The sequence below is a fragment of the Coenobita brevimanus genome, chromosome 72 (assembly GCF_032717465.1).
Source record: "Coenobita brevimanus isolate Jiangsu-jjx chromosome 72, ASM3271746v2, whole genome shotgun sequence".
Classification (NCBI taxonomy): Eukaryota; Metazoa; Arthropoda; class Malacostraca; order Decapoda; family Coenobitidae; genus Coenobita; species Coenobita brevimanus.
In genome coordinates, this window is record NC_137025.1 from 6502501 (window position 1) to 6525000 (window position 22500).

The window sequence follows — 22500 nt, forward strand, 5'->3', positions numbered from 1 at the left end:
ACCTCATTCCCTACAGTTATTATTCTTTCCCAACTTCGGCATCACCACGACAGGTCTCATCAAACGCTGAATAAATCGCCCGATGCTAGCAAGAATAAAGATGTCATCGACCTGAGAGCTAACTCCTTCAGAATGATGACACATTTTCTACATTACACTACTTATCACTGGATGCCTGAACTCAGCTGTAGTACAGCCTCTCGTAAGAAATGAAGGGGTTAGTAACAATACTCTGATTAATCAGTTCAGGACAATGACGACCTTTTTTGTTTTATTCTAGCTACCACCTGGCTATTTCATTCAGTTTTGGGAAAGCCTCTTATAATGAAGGATTGTTGTAGGCTATTTCCTCTACTATAAAGTCTCCTATCTGTCTATCTATCTATCTATCTGTGTCTATCTGTAGCCAGATCCCCTAATCCCAGAAGGGATGACCACAAACAAATCGCTTCCACGTCACCCTGCCCTCCATAAGGCTGCCATCCCTCAAACTGACACCACTCACTCATCTACTCCTCCACCAGATCCCTTCATCTCATCCTCGGTCTCCCTTAAATTCAATATACTTCAGTCTATTTGTCCACAGGCAATAAGAATCAACCACGACATCCAACTAATGGCGTCAAACATCTAACCCCAGAGTCCCGTTACCCTCAGAAGCACTACACCTGTCTGAGCGCCCCATTGACAAATGAGCTACCTGGAACTGGCACTGGACTTTGTAAAACCAGTCATCATCACCCGCTGGCATCTTAATTACCTTTTCTTAAACCTTAATTTCATACTCCTGCTATTATTTACGTTCTTCAAAAAATAAGCAGGAAGAAAGCAGGATTTCTTTTTATACGCGGGCATCTGGAAAATTTACCTCATTCAATTTCTTTTAATACGACGGCATCTGGAAAATTTACCTCTTCCAATTTCCGCACAAATACAGAAGAAATCTAATTATCGAGAGAATACGACTCCATCAAAGGAACTACTTCATTTAAGGCACTATCTCATTAAGTGCGGGGCAGTGAGGATAATTCCAATGTATATACCGTACAAAATTTTTCATGATCAGGTGAGGTAGTAAGTGGCTATAATTAATTTCGTTTCGTTCATACTTTTTTACCTTAATACTGACTCAAGTTTGGTTGCGAAATATTTATTGGTAAATGATAAGTATGAACTGATAATTTTGAGGAAGCAATATTATGAACATCTTGTGCTTAGGAATGTTTCTGAATACTGACCCAGGCTTCTTCTACGAGCTTGTAAGGGGTCAACTAATCACCTCACGCTCCCCCTTCCCTATTACTCCTCACTCCCTCCTTCTCCCTATCCACACACACACACACACACACACACACACACACACACACACACACACACATACAAGCAAACACCCCTCCCCTCCCGACACACCAACCTTCTCCACCCTCCCCATCCACACCCACCCCCCACCCCGCACCGACATCACTCACCCTGTCTGCAAATTACTCATTGTGTTGCTACCTGGCTTCTAATTAACTCACCTTTCCTAAAATTACACTACCTGTGCACTAACCTTACCGCCTTTAAAGGGATTATTTTTTCATCAATAATCACTTTACTTGTCATGTTCTCCTCCACTACACGCTCCCACACCCAAAGCCTCAGCAAAATTTAAGGCTATAATCCAAACTGAACTCGGATATTTCTTAACTCTCTTCCTCAGTAATTCATTTTGCACATTTCACTTTAACGCGTTCACTTCGGTGGAATGCTTATTATTCTATTTTTTCTGCATTCTGAAGTTTTAACCAGGCTGTGAAGAAACTTTTCGAACAAGAAATTTACGTAAAGCTTTCATTAACCTCTTCACTAGCAAAAGTCTGCCGTAACCTGAATAAAAATTATCTGGATATAGCAAGTTAAAATAGAATACACGTGATCAAATTGAAGGGTTTAATAATCTTGTACCAGTACGTTACTTATGCAAACTGTGACGATAATTTACATACCTCATTCACTACAGTCCGTTTGTTTTCATCTGACAAAAATCCGTAACCAATTTCAGCTCAGTTGGTGGCCAGGTGTAGTCAGATTGGAGGGCTGATTTGTCTAGTAACCAAGGAGATTCATTCCTACCGCACATATAATAAAATTTCATGCTACTACCACGACTTCGTGTTCGAGTTGTGAGAGTTGTTCATTTACATCATATGAAAACTAACCAGCTAGAGAAAGTAATGTGTACGAAGGATAATAAGTCACTAACGATGAGACAAACAAAGCCTCCTCTACCACCAAAAATATGGCCCTTAGATGCATCGGAGGGAAAGATGATCACCATGAATCCAATGACGTATATTCTTTTCATATTCTTACTATCTCCACACGATTTTCTCTAACTTTGGAAAGACGTCTAGCAGTGAATGGGTTAATGAAGGCTATATCTCACCCCTCCGATTTAAAAAGTCATCCCCAAACTGACTAAAGTTGTCTGGTAGTCTATCTATCTATCTATATACCTAGGCTGCTTCCCCCAGGGAAAGGGAGGTACCGGTAGCCGAGACAGGACGACTCACTCCATTTACTCATCCATTCAAACACATTCATTCGCATCTTAGCCCCAGAGGGGAGAACGGACAGATCCTCACCGCACCACACCGCACAAGGGATGTCTGTTGAGCAAGGAAGAGTGGCTGTGCGTGACAGAAATAAATGGAGAGAAATTGTGAATGAATAAGTGATGACGCAGCCCTGAGGGGATATTCTCCCGCATTTGGTCTGATCAGCTAGTCAGGTCAGGTGCGGGTAAGGGGATGGGTCTATTATGATGTGGCAGGGGTAAACCAGTTCTGCTGTCGGGCCCTGCTGCGGATGTCACTGATTGCATTGCGCAGTTGACCCTTGTGCGATGTGCGGATGTCTGGTAGTAACATGATAAAAACACAATGACACTGAACTGAAGGGGGTTTTTCGCTGAAGTATTAACACGACCAGTTTTCCTAATGTCAACTGTTTTTTTTTTACCCAAACATTATACTATTCAGTTTAAGAAACACCATTCGTAATGAAAAGAGTAGTGAAAAGATTAATGAAGGGTTTATCCAACCCTTCCATCCGGAAAAAAGAAATATACCGCTTAAAGGTAAGCGAAATACTCTAATAGAGAGAGAACCAAACAAAACATCACGGCGAAGTAGTTAGTCTCAAAGTCCATATCTGCTTTGTAATATTTCAGAACAAAATCATGTTTTAAAAAGTCAGTTCTCTCTGTTTATAATAAGTCGAAGAATGAATGGTGGGTGAATGAGTGAGTGGCCAATTTATTCTGAGCACACTTTGGTTGTTCTCCCTCAATCGGGTTTTTCATCTCTCTGGACACTACCTCACCCCATCTTTGTGTACGAAACGATGTCGGAATAATGGCGATGATCATGATGGGGAAGTGTTCTGCACAAGAAAAATTCCTAGCTCAATATCTTCCGGGGAAAAGGGAGAGATGTCAAGAGGAGAAGTTTTTACACCTGGTCATACACGAAACACCCCTCCCCGTTTTTACACCTGGCCATACACGTAAACACTTCCTGTTCACCCCTTCACTACGAGGGGCCTCCTTAAACACAATAATATCATCTTGCGCTAGGAGGAGTACAATAAAAGGCCATATCGAATGAGTAATGATCAGTGTATATTTAACATGCATTTAAATCACGAGACTTCTGTTTATTCATTCTCCAACTCTGCATTATTTTCAGACTTTGTAAGCAGGTTGAGAAAAATAAATAAAAATAAGAGTACTGATAGATATATGATTATTTATTTGTATTTTGTACGCTGAAGCTCTTTATTACTACTATCATTATTATTATTATTATTATTATTATTATTATTATTATTATTATTACCCAACTTACTATCATTAACAGAAACATTTTACGCATCATATTCGTTCATTATTCACTTCAATACCAGCCATCACTGTACCTATTCACTGACTATTCTACTTAACACCTATTTTATTACCAACATCGTCATCAACAGCATCACCTAATACCATTCACGAGAGAGAGAGAGAGAGAGAGAGGGGGGGGGGAGTGGTTGCTTTGGAGATTTAAGCATTTTCACTTCCAGATTTTTCGGAAAACTTGCCAAAAACGAATATTAGTAGGTCAGGGCACATCACTCACTCCCACTGCAATCAATTTACAAGGGCTCAGGTACACATACATGGGAGAGCGCCGTGGGAGAGAGAGTTGGCTGACCTTGTGCATATTCATTTTTAATTCCCTTCACTGTGATCACATGTTTTATCATTTAATTTTTTCTCTCATCACACACATATCGTTTAAAGCTTAGGGGGTGACATTTTTCATTTTTTTTTTCCCCACCAACCGATTTTATTCAGCTTAGGGGGGAGCGTATTTTAGGTAATATCTGTTCCCAACAGACGATTTTATTTAGGTTAGGGGGTTGTGTCCTTTGGCTTTTGTTCACACTATACGATTTTAATTTGCTTAAGGGTTGACGTCTTTAATTTTTTTCCCACCAGACGATTTTCTGTCGCTTTGGGGATCTATCACAGTGCAGACTGTCATTAAGTTCTTAACCTCTTCGCTACAAGTTATTAGCTAAATCAGGACAGAATCGTTTAGTAACAGCAGGAATAAAGCTAACTCACGGCCGGTAATCAATTCCAGTCAGCACCAGACAATCAGGAGTCATAGGAACCTGTGTGCTGATACTGCCACCATTAACCCTCTCACGGCCGGGACAACTGTAGTATTCAATTCCAGCTAATGCCAGACTATTAATGTGTGTGAGTTATGGATGCCTGATTAAAAAAAAAAAAAAGTGCGAAAATTAATCAACTGTATTCTGTTTGAGAGAGAGATTTCGAACTGGCTGGGTTGGATACATCTTTCACTAAACTCTTCATCACTAGAGTGCATATACTTTCATCAGACAGAGATCAACTCCTTTCAGCTCAGCTGATGGTCAAGTGTAGTCATACTGAAGGGAAAACGTAACTACTAACCATGGAGACTCATTCCTCCCTCATAACTAAGCCTCATCGAACTGCATGTAACCATGACTTAGTATTTAATTTAAGAGAGCGACCTAGTTCCTTTAGATGAAAGTAAAACAACTAAACTGAATTAAATCATCGGGTAATAGTAAGAACAAAGCTAAAAAGGCGTTGTGGGACTGAAGGGGTTGTTTTGCTTTCTCTTAATTTCGTACCATGATACTCTATCAACTGTGGTGATGATGTAATGCACGTGTTCCTTATACTGTGCACTCTCTCTATTTCAGGCCACGTCACCTCCACCCGTGCCTGATATTACACAGCCTCAGCCTCGCCTTGTTTACCTTCCTCCACACGCCACTCCACGACACGCCACGGTGACCTCACATCACCTCCGGGTCACGTCCCTCTCACCTCACCTCTTTAACATCCACACAAGTCAGCCTATACGGGGTACTCTTCTTACTTTAACTTGACCTAATATTGTCGTCTCTCCATCTTGAATTCTGAGATGTAACAACAGAGTACCACTATAATATGATACTAGTCACGAAGAATGACTTAACATCACTGTGCTGCAGGAAATAAGCTACAAACGCACGAAAATCTGGGCCAAGTTAAGAGTAAAACGAGTGTGGCTGGGAGAGGTGGTAGGGGTAGTGCAGAATTTCGACCACCCCTCTCAACTCCAGAAAAAATCATCTCCATAAACCTCAAATCCTGTTCAGTAACGACCAAGACATACCATTCTCTCTTTACTCTCGTACAGTCAAATACTGAAGTCCGTTCGTCTCACTTGGCTGTTTTCTCACTGATGCTTGAATGACACGAGGTGGACAAAGGTGCCGATCATTAGAGACCCTACCTATACCTATCATCACCCACATATGAATGATAATAAGCACTTCAGTCCCTGTGTCACATTCAAGCGTCTATAAACTCAGCCACAAAGCATGCAGAAGAGGTGAACGACTAGTATTTGACTGTACCTCATATCTCTTCCGTGTTCGTCGTCCCCGTCTTTCAAGCACTCCCCTCTTCCCTCTTTTACATCGCAGAGGTTAGGCTAGTTAGGAGGGCTGATCTAGACAAAAAAATCTATGATATTTCTAACCCTATTCAGTAACGACCTCTCTTTACACAACATATTACCCTCCCATTGCTCTCTCTCTCTCTCTCTCTCTCTCTCTCTCTCTCTCTCTCTCTCTCACACACACACACACACACACACACACACACACACACACACACACACACACACACACACACACACACACACACTACACTGAATATCCGAGTAATTCCTCTTCTAGGAAAGCCGTGGATTGGGGCCAAACTCCACAGGAACCAATCATACTAATCCACAGCCATCGATCACACTATCCCACCCACTCAACATTCACACTTACCAACCCACCGACCAATCTAAGTAAATCAATCCATCCACTGACCAATCACAAATTCTTAAAACAACCTATTCACAAAAACACAATCATTTTAATCTAATCATCAACCAATCCCATGACCCTCCCACTGGCTAATCATACAATCCTACCCACCTACCACTAAGCATGCACACCAATTTTTAATCCAACTAATCCACAAATCTGCACACCCACAGTTCACACTAACCTAATCATCAGCCAGTCACACTAACTTTCCTACTGTCTAATCATACTAATTTACACACCGACCGATAAGATTACGCTAAATGAAGGCCAATCAATCATCTTCAGAGTTCATTCTCATACACTCAAGCAAACAGTCAATTTCGCACACTCCAATTACCTAAACCTAACAATAAAGTGCCGAGAAAATAAAGTTACATTCTTCTCGATCGAGGAAGTTTTTGTTAATTCGTATTGTCATTTATTACACTTTATATACCGCAAACTTCTTTTCAACGAGTAACAGTTTTTGTACACTGCCTTGAAACTGTGTCAAAACCTAATAAGAGTCTGCTAAACCTGTAATATTCAAGGGAGTTGGTGGGGTTGTAAAATCGCTTCATTAGTTCAGAATCCCAGTAGTGTAAATGGAGTAGTGGTTGAAACTGTACCTGTATGAGTATGACTGATAAGTGCAACTAATTCAACACCTACACTTAACACTTCATTATAAATTACATACAAGTCATGCATTCTCTATAACAACCTACCGTCGAAAGGACAATCATTAATCCTACCGGTATGTCAACTTTTGCCACCCCATTACGTCGCCACCCCCTCCCCTATCATTACCAGTCAAATTACTTCCTCCTCTACCCTCTGGTCAATTATCTCGACGTGCTGTGGGTAGCCTACAGTTAGGAACAAAAATTTGCCTGGTATTCCACTGCATCTATTTCACACTTGGGGCATTTCCTCTCTGAATCATTTATGGGCAAAAGAAACGTACCATTCCTCTCGCAGCTTGGGAATATCAGCCAGTAGAACAAAGGTTACTGGAATAGGTGGTGAATGTTTGACGAACTTTTGTCCATGACTGTGCTACGCCAATTATTCTATCCACCCAAATGATCTACCGCTACCATTCCAATTTGTCAAAAGAGGCAGAACAAATACAAACATAATCTTCGTCAATTTCCAATTACATAACACTATTAAACCAGATAAACAAGGAGAGTATTCATTTATTTCCCTCCCTCTTCACCCCAAAACAATATTCATCGGTTTTATCAAGCCTGCATGATTTTTTCCCCTCTGCCTCACCCCTCTCCTACACCCTCTCACCCCTTACTGCCATCATCACTTATATGGACTCCCCACAGTTCTCCCCCCTCCCTTCATTTTATAATCTCACACAAGCTACATTCACCTTCTTTCCTATTGTTTAAAACTCCCTTTTCATCACTCAACATGCTTCTCCTTCCTTGTTCGTCTTCTATTTCATACTCTTCCCTTAACTCTGTCTGTCTGTTCCTGACTTCTCACCTCTCATCGTCCTCTCCCCCCATTATTATTTTTTTTTTTTTACCATCATTCTTCTTTCCCTTTTCCCTACTTCTCACTTACCAAATCCACCCCCCCCCCCCTTCCATTCCTCAAAACACTGCATCCATCTACTCTACACCATGACTTATTTACTGTACACTTCCTGGTCAGCCTTCCTTCACCTTTTCATGATTACCACCACTCTTTCCCTTCTTCCTCTACTCCCCATTCTTACTCTAATAATACTCCATGAATCCCTTTCCTCTCTTTGCAGTCCTGTCCTCTCTTTCCTCACTCCCCTAACTATTTCCCCTCAATCCACATTCCCCATACGTTTTCAGCTCTACTCCACATGCTCCTCTCTCCTCTCTTCAATCGTCACCCCCCTCCTCTCCCTCCTCACTATTCCCTTACCTTAACACGCACTATTAAAGTCAATCCCCACTCACCCTCTGGTACGATTTTCTTACTCCTGATATTCTCAAACGATTATACTGACTTAAGAGGGACCCCTCGAAGCGAAAGGGATTCTCTCTCTCTCTCTCTCTCTCTCTCTCTCAACACAATACCGCTGCTCTCTCCTTACTATGTACACTTTAAACTTCCCGTGCTCATCCCTCACCCTACTCTATTCTCACTCTCTCTCACTACTTCGTCTCTTCCCCAACTCCCTAATTCCCATACCCTCTTCCTCTACATAAGCATACATTCAACCCACAGCCTACATTTTCCCCTTCCTCTGTGTACACTTTCCCAACCCAGTGTTTCCTTTCCCTACTCCTTCCACCAACCTCTATTCACACTTCCCCACCCACGACCCACATTCCCTTTACCCACAATCAGCATTTCCCCCGCCTTTATTCATCCTTTCCCCCCAATATCTCCCCACCAACCACTCACGGTACCTCTGTCAACACTTCCCCAACGAAGTCCACATTTTCCTCACCCTAAGTCTATATTTCCCTACCCACCGCCTGTACACTTCCCAACATCCACTTACTACCTATATTTATCCCACCCTCTGTCTTCACCCATTCCCTCCCAACCACCCATCCAGTCTGTAACTACCCCATCCCCACAGTATCCCACTTCCCAGAAGCTCTAATCATTTCCCCCTGCCCTACCTACAATTCACACTTTATTCACCTCTTACTCTCCCCACTCCCCCCAGCTCATTCCAACTCACCTCCCCTTCCTACACTTCCCCAGCCTCTCTCCCCAACTCATTATCCTTCACTCTACCTCCTCCCAACACCACGTCCTCTTCCCACACTTCTCCCACATCATATCACCCCACTGCAACCTCTCTTCCCCTTTCTAAATCTCTTCCCCACACATAGTGTATCACCCAAACCTTCTCCTAATCAACCCATCCCTCTCCCTACCATACTTCAATGCCGCTTCCTCATCTACCCTCCATCACTCCACCTCCTCCCAAATCCCTCTTCCCTTCACACACCTCTCCCCACCCACCTTGTCTCACTCCATCACCTCCTACGCTCCTTAAACATCTCCCCCACCCACCTTCCATCACCCAACCTGCTCACCACCCCTCCCCACCCCAGCAGCTCCCCACCCACGCCTTCCGCAGTAATGACCGTAGCCACTAATACGGTCAGTAACCACCCACGACCACCACTTCCGCCACCACTCCACTTACATCTGGAGTGGCGCGTTGATTGCTGACACACAACCACCCCCTGCTGACTCACTCACTCGCTGACTGAATGACTGAGTGAGGGAACGCGAGCCGGGATGAGTTTGGTGAATGGAGGTGAAAAAAAAATCAACTTACTGGATGAAATGTAACCAGCCATAAAACTAATAAAATAACACAGGATTATACAACGTTGCATGTCATTATAAATTAAATATCTCCTGTTTGTATGCATTGCTCTTGCATGTCCACCTCCCAGAAACACTCTTCCTGCCTCCCTAGTCTTACTGCATTGTTCATTCTGCCTTTGCCTGCCTGCCTTCATTGCTCTTTCTACCCGCCCTTCTGCCTACCTGCATTCACTGCTCTTTCTGCCATTGCTCTCCCGTCCTTCTTGTCTACATTCATCGCTCTTTGTGCCCGTCTGTTTGTCTGAGTTTCTTGCTGCCTGCCTGCCTCCTTTTCTTCCTCGTCTTTCTTCCTTTCTATCTGCTTGCTTGCCTCTCTTCCTGCCTGCCTATCTACATGCAATATATAACTCTTCCTGTTTGTATGCTTGCTTGAGTATTCTTCGCCCTGCTTGCTTGTTTCTGCCTTCCTTTGTGCCTTCATGAATGCTTGTCTATCTTCCTGTGTTCCTGCCTGCTTGCGTGCCTCTCTTCTTGCCTGTTTGCCTACTTGTTTGTCTGCATATCTATATGCCTGCTTACTTTGTGTGTGTGTGTGTGTGTGTGTGTGTGTGTGTGTGTGTGTGTGTGTGTGTGTGTGTGTGTGTGTGTGTGTGTGTGTGTGTGTGTGTCCGACTCTGGGCAAAGGCTTCAGGGCGTATATCTCGGGGGCATTAGCCTATCCCAAGGCCCAGTAGTCCTCCTACACCTTCACATGTCACCACTTCGGCGCTAACCCCCACCGTCCATATTGAATACATGCTAAGGCTGTCTCATACAGGACTGATGTATTGGTATTAGCGGGGGTACTTTTATGACATGTCGGCGGGTCATCTGGTAGATCAGAAAAGTCTGCTTTTATTAAATTCAAATCCTTAAACTGTTTCCTGCCCCAGCCGGGATTCGAACCTGGGTCCATCAGGACTGCAGGCCGCCTCTCTACCAATTCGGCCACCGCCTCTACCTGCCTGTCTGCCTGCTTGCTTGCTTGCCTGAATATCTCCCTGCCTGCTTGCTTGATTGCCTGTATATCTCCCTGTCTGTTTGCTTGCTTGCTTGCCTGTATATCTCCCTGCCTGCTTGCTTGCTTGCTTGCCTGTATATCTCCCTGCCTGCTTGCTTGCTTGCTTGCCTGTATATCTCCCTGCCTGCTTGCTTGCTTGCTTGCCTGTATATCTCCCTGCCTGCTTGCTTGCTTGCTTGCCTGTATATCTCCCTGCTCAGTGTTTACTTGCATGCCAATCTTCCTGCCAGACTGTTTATTTGCTTGTCTGTTGCATGCTTACCCGCCTTTCTGCCAGCTAACCTCCTCCACAAAAACAGGCTTTCTTTGATCGTGTTTGTCCGTTTACTCCTTATAATTCGACAACACGACACAACCTAAGGAAATATTTACTACCGCCAAACGTCCAACCCCTGAGTTCACCCAGGCAGACCCCAACAAAAACTATTATAATCCTGTCACGAAAAACTCCTTATCATTCCTTCCCTACAATTCAAAAAACTAATCTTTACGTAATCAACCTTACCCTTCTGCCTCTTTCTTGGTAAAAAGCCGCGCAGACAATAGCTTAAATCCTTTCAAATCTAGGTCATCTTTACTATACTCTTCCTATCATCATTCAATTTTCGTACTAGGAATGTTAAATAGCTTCCCCTTTTATTCCTTTAACTCTAGAATTCTCTCCAGGGCTCAATATAATCGCTTGTAGTTAGAGTATAATAAACACGTCATCAGGCTGGCGGGTTTAATGCTCCCGCTTCCACAAACGCAATAAGGTAATTCGTTCAGGCTAAAATCAGAGGAAAATGTTAAGCTGGTGGCATCCCTAGCAGACAGTGCGTTAAAAGAACCTCTATTAATCGTTTTACTGTTACAGGGAAATATCCAGCGACTCATGTACGGAGGACCTTACTGTTGACCTGTCTGTTTGGCTAAATGTATCACGAATAATTGTTTTGATGTTTCGTACAATTAAAGTTTCACACACACACACACACACACACGAGAGAGAGAGAGAGGGGGGGATGAGGAATGATCTTCATCCACGTGTATTCCTAATTTATATACAGGGTACTTACCTTTCTCACCCCGATTACTTTTTTTTTTTTTTTTTTTCATTTAACATGCCACTTTCAGTCTTATATGCAATTTATTTGGAGACCTTTCGAACAGAAGGACTAAGATGAAGCCTCCATTAATTTTTCCAGTACGATTGGTATCTCCTATGTAACAAAAAAAAAAAAAATCGTCTGGAAAAAGCAAGAATAACTACAAGTCTGCATCGGAGGCAAGGTGTAAAAAATAAAAAGAAAAAGAACAAAAGCAATAATAAAAATAAAAATAATAATAACAATAATAAATTTTGCTGTGCCTTACCTCGCTCTTCTCCCTGGCCCGCTGCAGTATCCTCTCCTCTATGGTGGCCTTGCACACCAGTCGGTACACGGTCACCTGTTTGGTCTGGCCCAGTCGGTGAGCGCGGTCCATGGCTTGCTGGTCCACGGTGGGGTTCCAGTCGGAGTCGTAGAAGATTACCTGCAACAAATGGAGGGAAGGTATGTCAAGAAAATGTGTAAAATAAGAAAAAAAAAAAAAAAAAACGCAGAATACATCATCACTGTCATCATATTTTAACAATAATAATAATAATACGGGTAATAATAATAATAATAATAACAATAATAATAATAATAATGATAATAATTATAACAATAATAATAATAATAATATAAATAATAATATAAGGTTTACATAAGGTTTAGTTTAAGTAGGAAAAATACATCACGATTCACTTCCTCATCTCCCCGTTTTTTTTTTCCTATATTTTTCTAATAATTTCTATCTATCTATCTATCTATCTATAGCCCGACGCCCTAATCCCGCAAAGGGTGGCCGCAGACAAAACGCCTCCAAGTCACTCTGTCACCCACCATTTGCCTCCCCTCCCCCCAACTCACCCCCCCTTCCCTCATATACCTCTCAACTCCATCCCTCCACCTCATCCTCGGTCTACCCCTCCCTCTCCCTCCCTCCACCTCACCTACATACACCCTCTTAGTCAGTCTTTCATTCTCCATTCTCTCCACATGTCCAAACCACCTCAGTATATTTCTCCTAATCTTTCCAATCACATAATTCTGCGGTGGTAAATTATTGTTTACTGCGGACTTTGTTTTCCTGTATTTTTTATTAACATTCATTCCGATTCCCTCGTGCTTGATTCCCAAGCGTAACGGCAAACTTTCTAAATCCTCTCTCTCTCTGTATATATTATATATATACCGGTGTGTGTGTATATATATATATATATATATATATATATATATATATATATATATATATATATATGTATGTATGTATATAATATATATATATATATATATATTTTTTTTATATACTAAGACATGGTGTAGGTCAGAGACCTTATAGCCTATTACCTACATTCTCTGCCCTTGTTAACAACGGGAAATTGAATTATGAAAATGATGATGATGATAACAGTGTAGTCAGACATAACACATTCCAACGAGACAAAAACAACGATAAATACAAGGTTTCACCACGACATAAACTCTCTGACTCGTGACAGGAAGCTTTGGTTGGGCTGTACACGAGATCAGCGTGCCCCGGTGAGAAGTGATGCACCCGCCCTGCCAGACAAAGAAAACGTCCTCGGCGTCTTGGACACAGAAAACGTAACGAAAAAGGGGGACTAAATGATACTTCTTATTCAACTTCTCAGGACGTGAGACTGGTGAACTGCAGGCTGAAGCTGCCTTTCTGCTGCTCACCATCCTCCTTTCGGGAGATAGGAAGAAAGGTGAGGAACGTTTGTATAATTGGTCTGTGGAGCCTCCCCGCTATATCAGTATTATCTCGTAAAGGCAACCCTCTCCAGCACTCTATTCACTCTATGATTTATTAGCATACTGATACGGGACTTCGGTGAAGGCAATGAACCACCTAGGTGAAAGCACGTTAGGACAGAACAACTGAACTGGAGCTAAATATTATGCAGATATTACGAAGGGAAACAAATAACTATCAACATCACCTGCAGCCATCACCATCATGATTATCGTCAAAAGCCAATATAAAATCACAAAGCACTCCCCCGCCTTTCTCCACTCCTGTTTCATTCGAACTCGTCGTATTTTTGGATTTTATCACCTCGTTTCGTTCAATGTCAAAACATGAATCTATCTACTTATGGGTATTTACAGCTTTCTAATGCCCATTTCGGCTGATGACACACACATACAATCAACCAATCAATCAATCAAACGTCCTCATCAAGTATGGCGGTCAGCTATTCATATGATAATTCCTCATCACTACTACCGCCATTACCACTGTCATACTGCTCTTCACACTATAATAACTGCGGTGAGTAGGGACCAGAAAAAGGTACAATAAAAACACGCAAGAGAAATGTTATGAGATCCCACCAATAATGAAAGAACTATACGACCTTGTGTGAGATATCGTTTACGAGAGACATAAGACACTTCTGGCCCATAGTGACCCTCTTTAGTTATGGACAGACACTGATTATTGGTATGTATATTTAGCGTGTTAAGGAGCGAGAGAGACAAGGGGAAGGTTGAGGGAAGGCTAGGGAGAGGAAGGTGCAGGAAGGAACATGAGAGAGAGAGAGAGAGAGAGAGAGAGAGAGAGAGAGAGAGAGAGAGAGAGAGAGAGAGAGAGAGAGAGAGAGAGAGAGGGAAGAATGAGGAGGTGAGGGGTGGAAAGGGAAAGGGAGAGGAAGAGAAAGAAACGAAGGGTCACAAGAAGAAAGCGAAAGAAAGAAGGAGGAAGGAGAAGGATGGAAGGATGCAATAATGGGCCACACATTCATTCACTCAACACCGAGGCCTCTGGAATCCAAATACAAGCTTTTAATCCTATTATGAAGGCAAAAATTTCGACTACGTAAAATTGGCCTCTCATTACACGCAATCCCAAAATGACGGTGAATAGCAAAACGATTCACGTGTCGAGGATTCATCAACCCGTTTTCAATTGCAAGGCCACGACAACAATGTCATATCAACGGACACAATAATCTCTTTCACTCCTACCCCTTAGCACCTCTTCCTAAACGATTTATTATCCTAACTACTCATTAATATTCATTTTCATATTTCTGATATGTTTCTTAATGCCCACATTGATTGCATGAATAACACACAAGAATACAGTAACGAAGCATAATCAGAAACAAACAGGTAGGGCTGAGAATATGGTAACGAAGCAGAATCTGATATAAACCAGTCAGGAAGAGGCGTTAGCGAGCTTCCTAACCACAACAGAATACCGCCCATTATCTCCGTTTTGTAACCAGCTAAATCTATCCATCCATTCACCATAAAAAAAAAAAAAAAAATGCTTCTAACTCAATGTCTCGGAAATACGAACAGAACACAAAAAAATCATTAATCTATTTACTGCTCATTTATGAACGTTAGAAGCACGGGAGTCAAGGGTCCTCACTCCAGATATCAAAGGTGAGTAACCCTTTTAAAACTCTAACAACTAACTCTGACTCTCCCAAATAGCAATAACGAGAACTACAGAAGAAACCTTGGGTTAATAATACTACTACTACTACTACAACCATTACTACTACTAATTATTATTATTATAATAACAATAACAGCGAGTCACACACTATCCACCCTCAGGAGCTGCAGAAGCCAGAAGCAACCTACTGTGATCAAGAACTTTAAAGAGTAAACTGCAAGTCTATGTCCCTGATGACATGATTAAAAAAAATATATATCAAAAATAAATAAAAATATCCTGTCACCTCCAGCAAACTGGGGCCTGGTGCTTCCAATAAATGCAAGAGACCTAATACTGTAACCCATTATAACCTGCTAACTCACCACACCCGGTACTAAAACAACAATTATATACTGGTAACTGTATACAGCCAATACAAACCACCAACTAACTCTTGTGCATTATGGCGCGTTTTCTGAATGCAATAAACCTCAAAAATCAACATCTAACAGAGTATAAAAAAAATGTATAATATTACGGCAGGTTTTCTCAGTGCAAAAGATACTGCAAACCATTACCGAATACATTGTAGCAAAATCCTGGCTGTCAATTTTGCCCCTCACTAAACTGTATATAGCTTAGAATTGTAAATGGCGTTTTTCTGCTCTTAAAATTTACTAAAGACAAAACTACTCTTCCAAAATACTGGCAGTTAAGTCTGACAAAGAAAAAAAAAAAAGTGCTGTCCGTGACTATCCTCTCACTTTAACTTACTTAAAAATACCATCTCTCCATCTTGAATGCTTAGCTGTAACAATTGATCAATACACTACAAGAATACGATGCTCGTCACGAAGAAGTGCTATGGGAGGTATGTAAAGTCGTTGTGTTGTCTTATTTTGCCATTAAACTATAAGAAATAAGCTGCAAAAGGACAAACATCTGGACCAAGTCAAAGTGAAAAGCGTAAATTTAAAAAAAATGCAAACCTTACTAATCTCGCAACTGGTTACCCTCTATTACCATCACTCACAATACCACACATCAAAGATGGGTTGAAATATGACAGGTTTTTCTGGTTCTGACAAAAATAAATGAAATTACTTTTGCAAAACACCACTCTGAGACCCACAAAATTACAAAATAACAAAAACAAAAACAATGAGCGATCCAGCACCAATACAACATTTAACACACTCGTGAAAATACAAACTGTTTACCTCCATCATCATTCATTCTCATTGGCTGTATCACAAATTACCAGGAGATTCAGACGGCAATGTTTTCTGGCAATAATAACAGTACTACAAAATGAAGTAAACCTCTGAACTACATAAGTAAGTGTGCAGTGTTTTCTCCCAGCGTCCGTGGCTCTGAGGTAAATAACACGGGCGGAACGGACACCCACGGAAGTCATTTATTAAACAACAAACACCTTTCATTAGCGGTGTTTTGGTCCTCACACCTTTCACCACTGCCAGGCCACGTCTATCAAACATCTAGGAACACATAATTCACGATTTATAACCTTCTTCCCTAATGACATACACACTTTATTCTTACCCATGTAATGATTATCCACAGACATCTGAAGGTTTCCCTGGGACAAGTAAAGTTTTTGTCTCACGCTAGCCTGAGTAAAATATATAAGTAGTAAATCTAGGCTGAAGAGAACATCGATATAGTTTCTTATGTTTATAACTTGGGGGATCTCCAAGTGGTGAGAAGAATCATTTGGCTTTAGCGAGAGTAAAAGATAAATTAGCCGAGGTTTAAGGCTGAAATCTTTCCCTGCTCTGGACAAACTAGTATTGTCCCACCGTAACGCTAAACCGAGATGATCTCGTTCATCTCAAGAGTACCATAATGAACCCCTTCCGATGCTATGAACGCTATTCAGTATTTTGTATTGGCCTCCACCAGATGATCAAATTAAGCTGAGCAAAATCCTATCGCTAAAACTACAGCAGAAAAAATGTAATACAGTTATATTGCTTTCTGTCTTGTTACTATTCACTGTATTTGCAAGAGCAATTTCTTAAATAATCTTTTAATGGAAGAAACAATATAATGGACGGTAAGCATCACACACACACACACACACACACACACACACACACACACACACACACACACACACACACACACTATAAATACGCACTTCCCCACAAATCCATACCCAAACATTACCCACTACACATACACACACCGACCCCTGTGTTTATTATGCCATAACAGGTTTATGAGAACCGTATGGCTGACCTGAAAGTGGGCAGGGGGGAGGGGGACAAGGCTGGGAGTAGTTATGTGCTTTCTGCCTTACCTACCCTTCCCCTGCCTCCCCTACCCCTCCAACTCCGCTACCTCCCCTCCAAACTACCCTCACTCTCTCAGTCCCTCCCCCATCCCTACCCTTCCTCTCCTCTACCTATTCAACTTCTCCCCGCCCCTCTCCAATCCTACCACCTCTTCTCCCCTATCCCTTCTCTCCCTTCCCAAACCTCCCATCACTCTCATGGCTTTCTCATTCGCCTCTTAACCTGTCTATTTACCTCATACCCTTCTCACCCTCCTCACTTGACTACCAGCTTTACATTACAGCTTCTCACTCATTTACCTCAACCTCGTTAACCTCACACGACTCCCAGATTCACTCTCCATCTCTCCCTTTTTCTCAGTCTCCTCACTCCCTATCCCCTCATTTACACATCTCAATAATCTCATCGCCCTATCCTAGCTCCATCACTCAACTCATCCACCTTCCCTAACACGAATCCGTACAACCTAGCTCTCTTGTTTGTATTTTTACTCTTTCCACTCACCTCGCTTTATCTCCATTCATGTATTCCCAGCTTCCCCATTCATACCAACCACCTCGCATAAATTCTCGTCATCAGTTTCTAACTCACTCATTTCACTCACTTTAAACGATTCGACCCATTTCATTTATTCCTCATCCATATCACCCACATTTCACACCTCTATCAATCTTACGTTCTAGCGTCTCTACTCATTTCATGCACATTACGCAACTCGGTCCCTCTGTGCACACCCTTCTCATGCATATCGCGAACATTTAAACTATTGTCTCTTAATTTTTACTTCCTTTACTCATTTCACCCAACTAGTCCAACTCTGCCTATGTTTACGAGTATGTACACCCTCAAACAACGATTAATATTTAATTCCAATTTCCTCATTCCCTTCACTCACCGTACCCATCGACCCTACTTTTCACATTTTCGTCAACCACACTGCACGTTACACTCTTATAGCTTTCAATTTTTAACTTATCTTGACTCCTCGAATTTACACGTGTTTCATATCCCCGTCACCCACAACATTCACCTAAAATTACTCTCACCCTCAGTTCCTAACTCCCTCACTATTTTACTCACATTACGCTACTCTTTTTCAGGTCACCCTCCATTTCTTATCTCTCACGCCATCGTACCCTGCCCAGCTTAATATCGGTGTCAGTTTTTCTCTTCTCACTCGATCCATGCAGCATTCTCTCTCTCTCTCTCTCTCTCTCTCTCTCTCTCTCTCTCTCTCTCTCTCTCTCTCTCTCCTCACCTGTGTAAACCATCGTCCAATATTCGCTCCAGCCTTGCTATTATTCCTTCACCTCATTTTTCACTTCGCCCTTCTTCACTCACCTCATCAAACTACATTCATTTTCATCACTCATTCTTCACTCACTTAACCATCTGATGACTAAGCATCTTCATTAAAGTTACTTTAGTTCTGTTTCTCTCTCTCTCTCTCTCTCTCTCAGCTATCCAGTGACCTTCTCTGTTTCCTCATTTCCCTATCTCTCCCTCCCCAGTTTAACTACCGATTCATCCTCTTCACTCACTCTACAGTACTCTTAGTGATATCTGATGACTCATTCATTCGCTCCTTATTCACTCTACTCTTTTCATTCTTCGCTCGCAACCCTAAACTTTCTCAGTCAAAATTTCTAGCATGACAATTCTCTCTCTCTCTCTCTCTCTTTTCCGAGTGTCCCATTAAATTAAAATCAATCGAACGATCAATCAACCTCAGATCCTTCGCTCATGGCCCTTTCCATTAACCCTTTTCCCTTAACCCTTTCCTGTTCCTCCCCTCATGCAGATAAGGGGAGGGGAAGGGGAGGAGGGAGAGGGGAAGGGGAAAGAGCAGTATCCGTGCAATCACCTGCTTCCGGTTCCTCCCCCCCTTCTGCCCCTCCCCCAACTCAACCCCCACCACTCATACCAATCTGATAATCGCACCCTCCCCTCCCCTCTTCTGCCCTCCCTTTCCCCTCTTGAAAATCTCCACTCTTTTCCCCTCCACTACCCACCCTTCTATTACTACAACACTCGTGGTAATCTGATTTCTCTCTCTCCCCCCTTTTTTTCCTCCTCTCCTCCCTCCCCCACTTCATATTCCCCTCCTTCCTCCCCGCATTTCCCCTTTCAATAACCCCAAATGTTTTAAGCACCTGACACGCATTAACTTTAGTTTTTTAACGTCTAATATCGTTCTTGCTATTTCAAAGAATTAAGAACCTCACAAAGAACCAGTCCATTAATACATCTTTTATCCAACTGACATTCCTGGCTGCTTCAATCAATTAAGAACATCAACTCTATTCACTCTCCTCCCTCACACTACTGTCTTTTCAGTGTGGTTGGTATAATCATCTTCCTCACACAAACTACTACGGTATATAGATTTTTTTTTTTTTATCATTATTATTACTTCGTCAGCAACCCTTTGCTACTACGGAGGGACTTGGGTGAGTAATTTACAGCAAGAAGAAATTCTACGGTAACAGTCAAACGGTCAAATATACATACATACATACATACATAAAGAAAGACACATGTTATCTGGTACTGCAAGAGGGAATGTAAAATATTTGTTACTGACGTGATTATTAATATCTGGACACATCTATCTTCTTTGCTATCCTTATCTCATTCTAGTAGTTCAGTTACTCTTCTAGGAGCTGCCTAGCATGGGCCAACCGGCCTACTGCAGTTATCCTCTCTTCTTATGTTCTTACACAACGATGATACCTGTATCTACCTGTAACTATCAGTTAACCCCCTCGCTACGAGATCTTGCCGAAAGTGAGAACCCCAACAAGAACAAAATAAAACGGGTTCTCGTAATTAAGGTCCCGGATGGATATTTCCACCTATCCCTTCACTTCGATAGGTCTCCCTATCCACCCCCAAGCTGAATATAAAAATTTGTCAACAGAAAAAAAAACGAACAATACAAGATGCTACAGACATAAAATGGGTCATCGAAGTGAAGGGGTTTAATGACAAGCCACTAATCACCCAGGAAACCATTCAGTCACACGGGTCGTTACGTTACCTAATTATCGCTGGACAGGAAACCCAATGCAAACGACGGGGTGGTTCTGCAATTCAATATACTAACATTTTCCTATGGTTCAATCTCAGCTAAATAAAACTGTCTAGGGAAATGCAAATGTGTGTGTGTGTGTGTGTGTGTGTGTGTGTGTGTGTGTGTGTGTGTGTGTGTGTGTGTGTGTGTGTGTGTGTGTGTGTGTGTGTGTGTGTGTGAGAGAGAGAGAGAGAGAGAGAGAGAGATGGAATACAGTACTAATTAAAAGTTGTCCTGACCATACGAGAATTAATGACACTGACAAACAACTCAGTCTTACGGTTCGCTACTCGGTATAACAAACACCACAGGACAGGAAGCGGAATGCAAACTACGGATTACTTTACACTTCCCTGTTTTAATTACACACGAAAGGAGAGGAAAACTAACTGCTTTGAATGATCTTACTGATATTAGGAGGAAAGAAATTAAACTTCCAGGTCATAATAATAATGGAAGGCAAAAGGAGTATACTGTTTTGAATCTTTGAGTGTTTTAACTGATATATATGAAAGCATTGTACAGCTGGCCACACATGAACCTGGGACAGTGTTCGCGTGAAGTGAAGGTCCAGCTACAATTTTTCGCCGTTCATGCACCACAGTCACTTCGTCATTTCATCTAATACAAGCAAATGACTCCTCTGTTCACTCATGTCACTACCACCAACAAATATGTAATTATGTCAAATATACCTAATGCTTGACCTCTGCTACATCCTGATGCTGTCCCATGTTCGTATGTTGGCAACTGTACACGTAGCTCGTAACTTCTCCGTCGTAGTTATAAATACGAGACAAAAAGAGTGCTGTCTATTTCCCCATTTTAATTATACACAACTGGTAAAGTAAAATCGGCTTTGCACTTTCTTACTGATATTAAACGAAGGGAAAAAAAGGAAAACTGGTTTATAATTTCTTACTGATATTGGCGGCTGACAAAAGCAACTCAACTCCTCTAAGTTCATTACTGATATAAGAGGAAGGCAAAAGTTAAAATAAATGTTTTGATTTTCCTTACTGACATTACAGGAAGGTTGAAGGAAAGTAACTGTTTTGAACTGCCTAACTGAGACTAGAGGAAATAAACTGCAATCTAGGTGTAGCTCTAAACGTCCCTGTCTTAACTGGAGAGGAGAGGAAAACTTCATAAACTAATTGGGGACGATGAGATAGGAACACTTGCTACTCCAATTTCCTTAACGATGAGAGAGAGAGAGAGAGAGAGAGAGAGAGAGAGAGAGAGATGCAACTAATTATAACCTCCACACTTCCCTGTCCGAATTAAAAACGAAGGAAATGCCAAATAATTATAGGCTTTGACCAAACAAATCACAGAAGACTATAAACTTCAAACCGTAATTACAGAGGTTAAAAAAAGCAAGATTCTCTCTCTCTCTCTCTCTCCTGATGACCTGTACCGCTATCCTTTAACTCCACCCTCTGCACTCTAAATTAGCATAATCCACACATGAAGCACTTTCTTGCGCATTTCTTAACACCTTTTTGTACATTCTCTCTCTCTCTCTCTCTCTCTCTCTCTCTGAGGTCAGGGTGGCTCAATGGCAGTGCGCCTGACTCAAGACCGAAGGATCGAGATTTCGTGCCACGCCCGGGTGGCAGCCCTGCTGGAAGACGTAGCGCTCTCCCGTCACCTAGCGGGGCTGTATGATCGATCAAGTTTGCTCGGGGAATTCATTTCACTATATTCTCTCTCTCTCTCTCTCCGTAATTTCCAAGCAAAAGGTTTTTGCGTGCATTATACCGTTTCGTTTATAATGGTTCCAACATGCTTGCACGCGTCGGCCTTGGTCATCTAATGGTGACTCTCAACGCTCCTCG

At 42.0% G+C, this 22500-nt stretch overlaps 1 protein-coding gene across 1 annotated transcript in view; it reads right to left on the reverse strand.

The window, feature by feature from the left end:
• Positions 1 to 22500, reverse strand: part of Ino80 (chromatin-remodeling ATPase INO80) — a 499736-nt gene that overhangs the window by 192405 nt on the left and 284831 nt on the right. Inside the window, 1 exon segment of the mRNA XM_080278280.1 lies at positions 12140 to 12298. Within this exon segment, the coding sequence (XP_080134406.1) occupies positions 12140 to 12298 (159 nt within the window).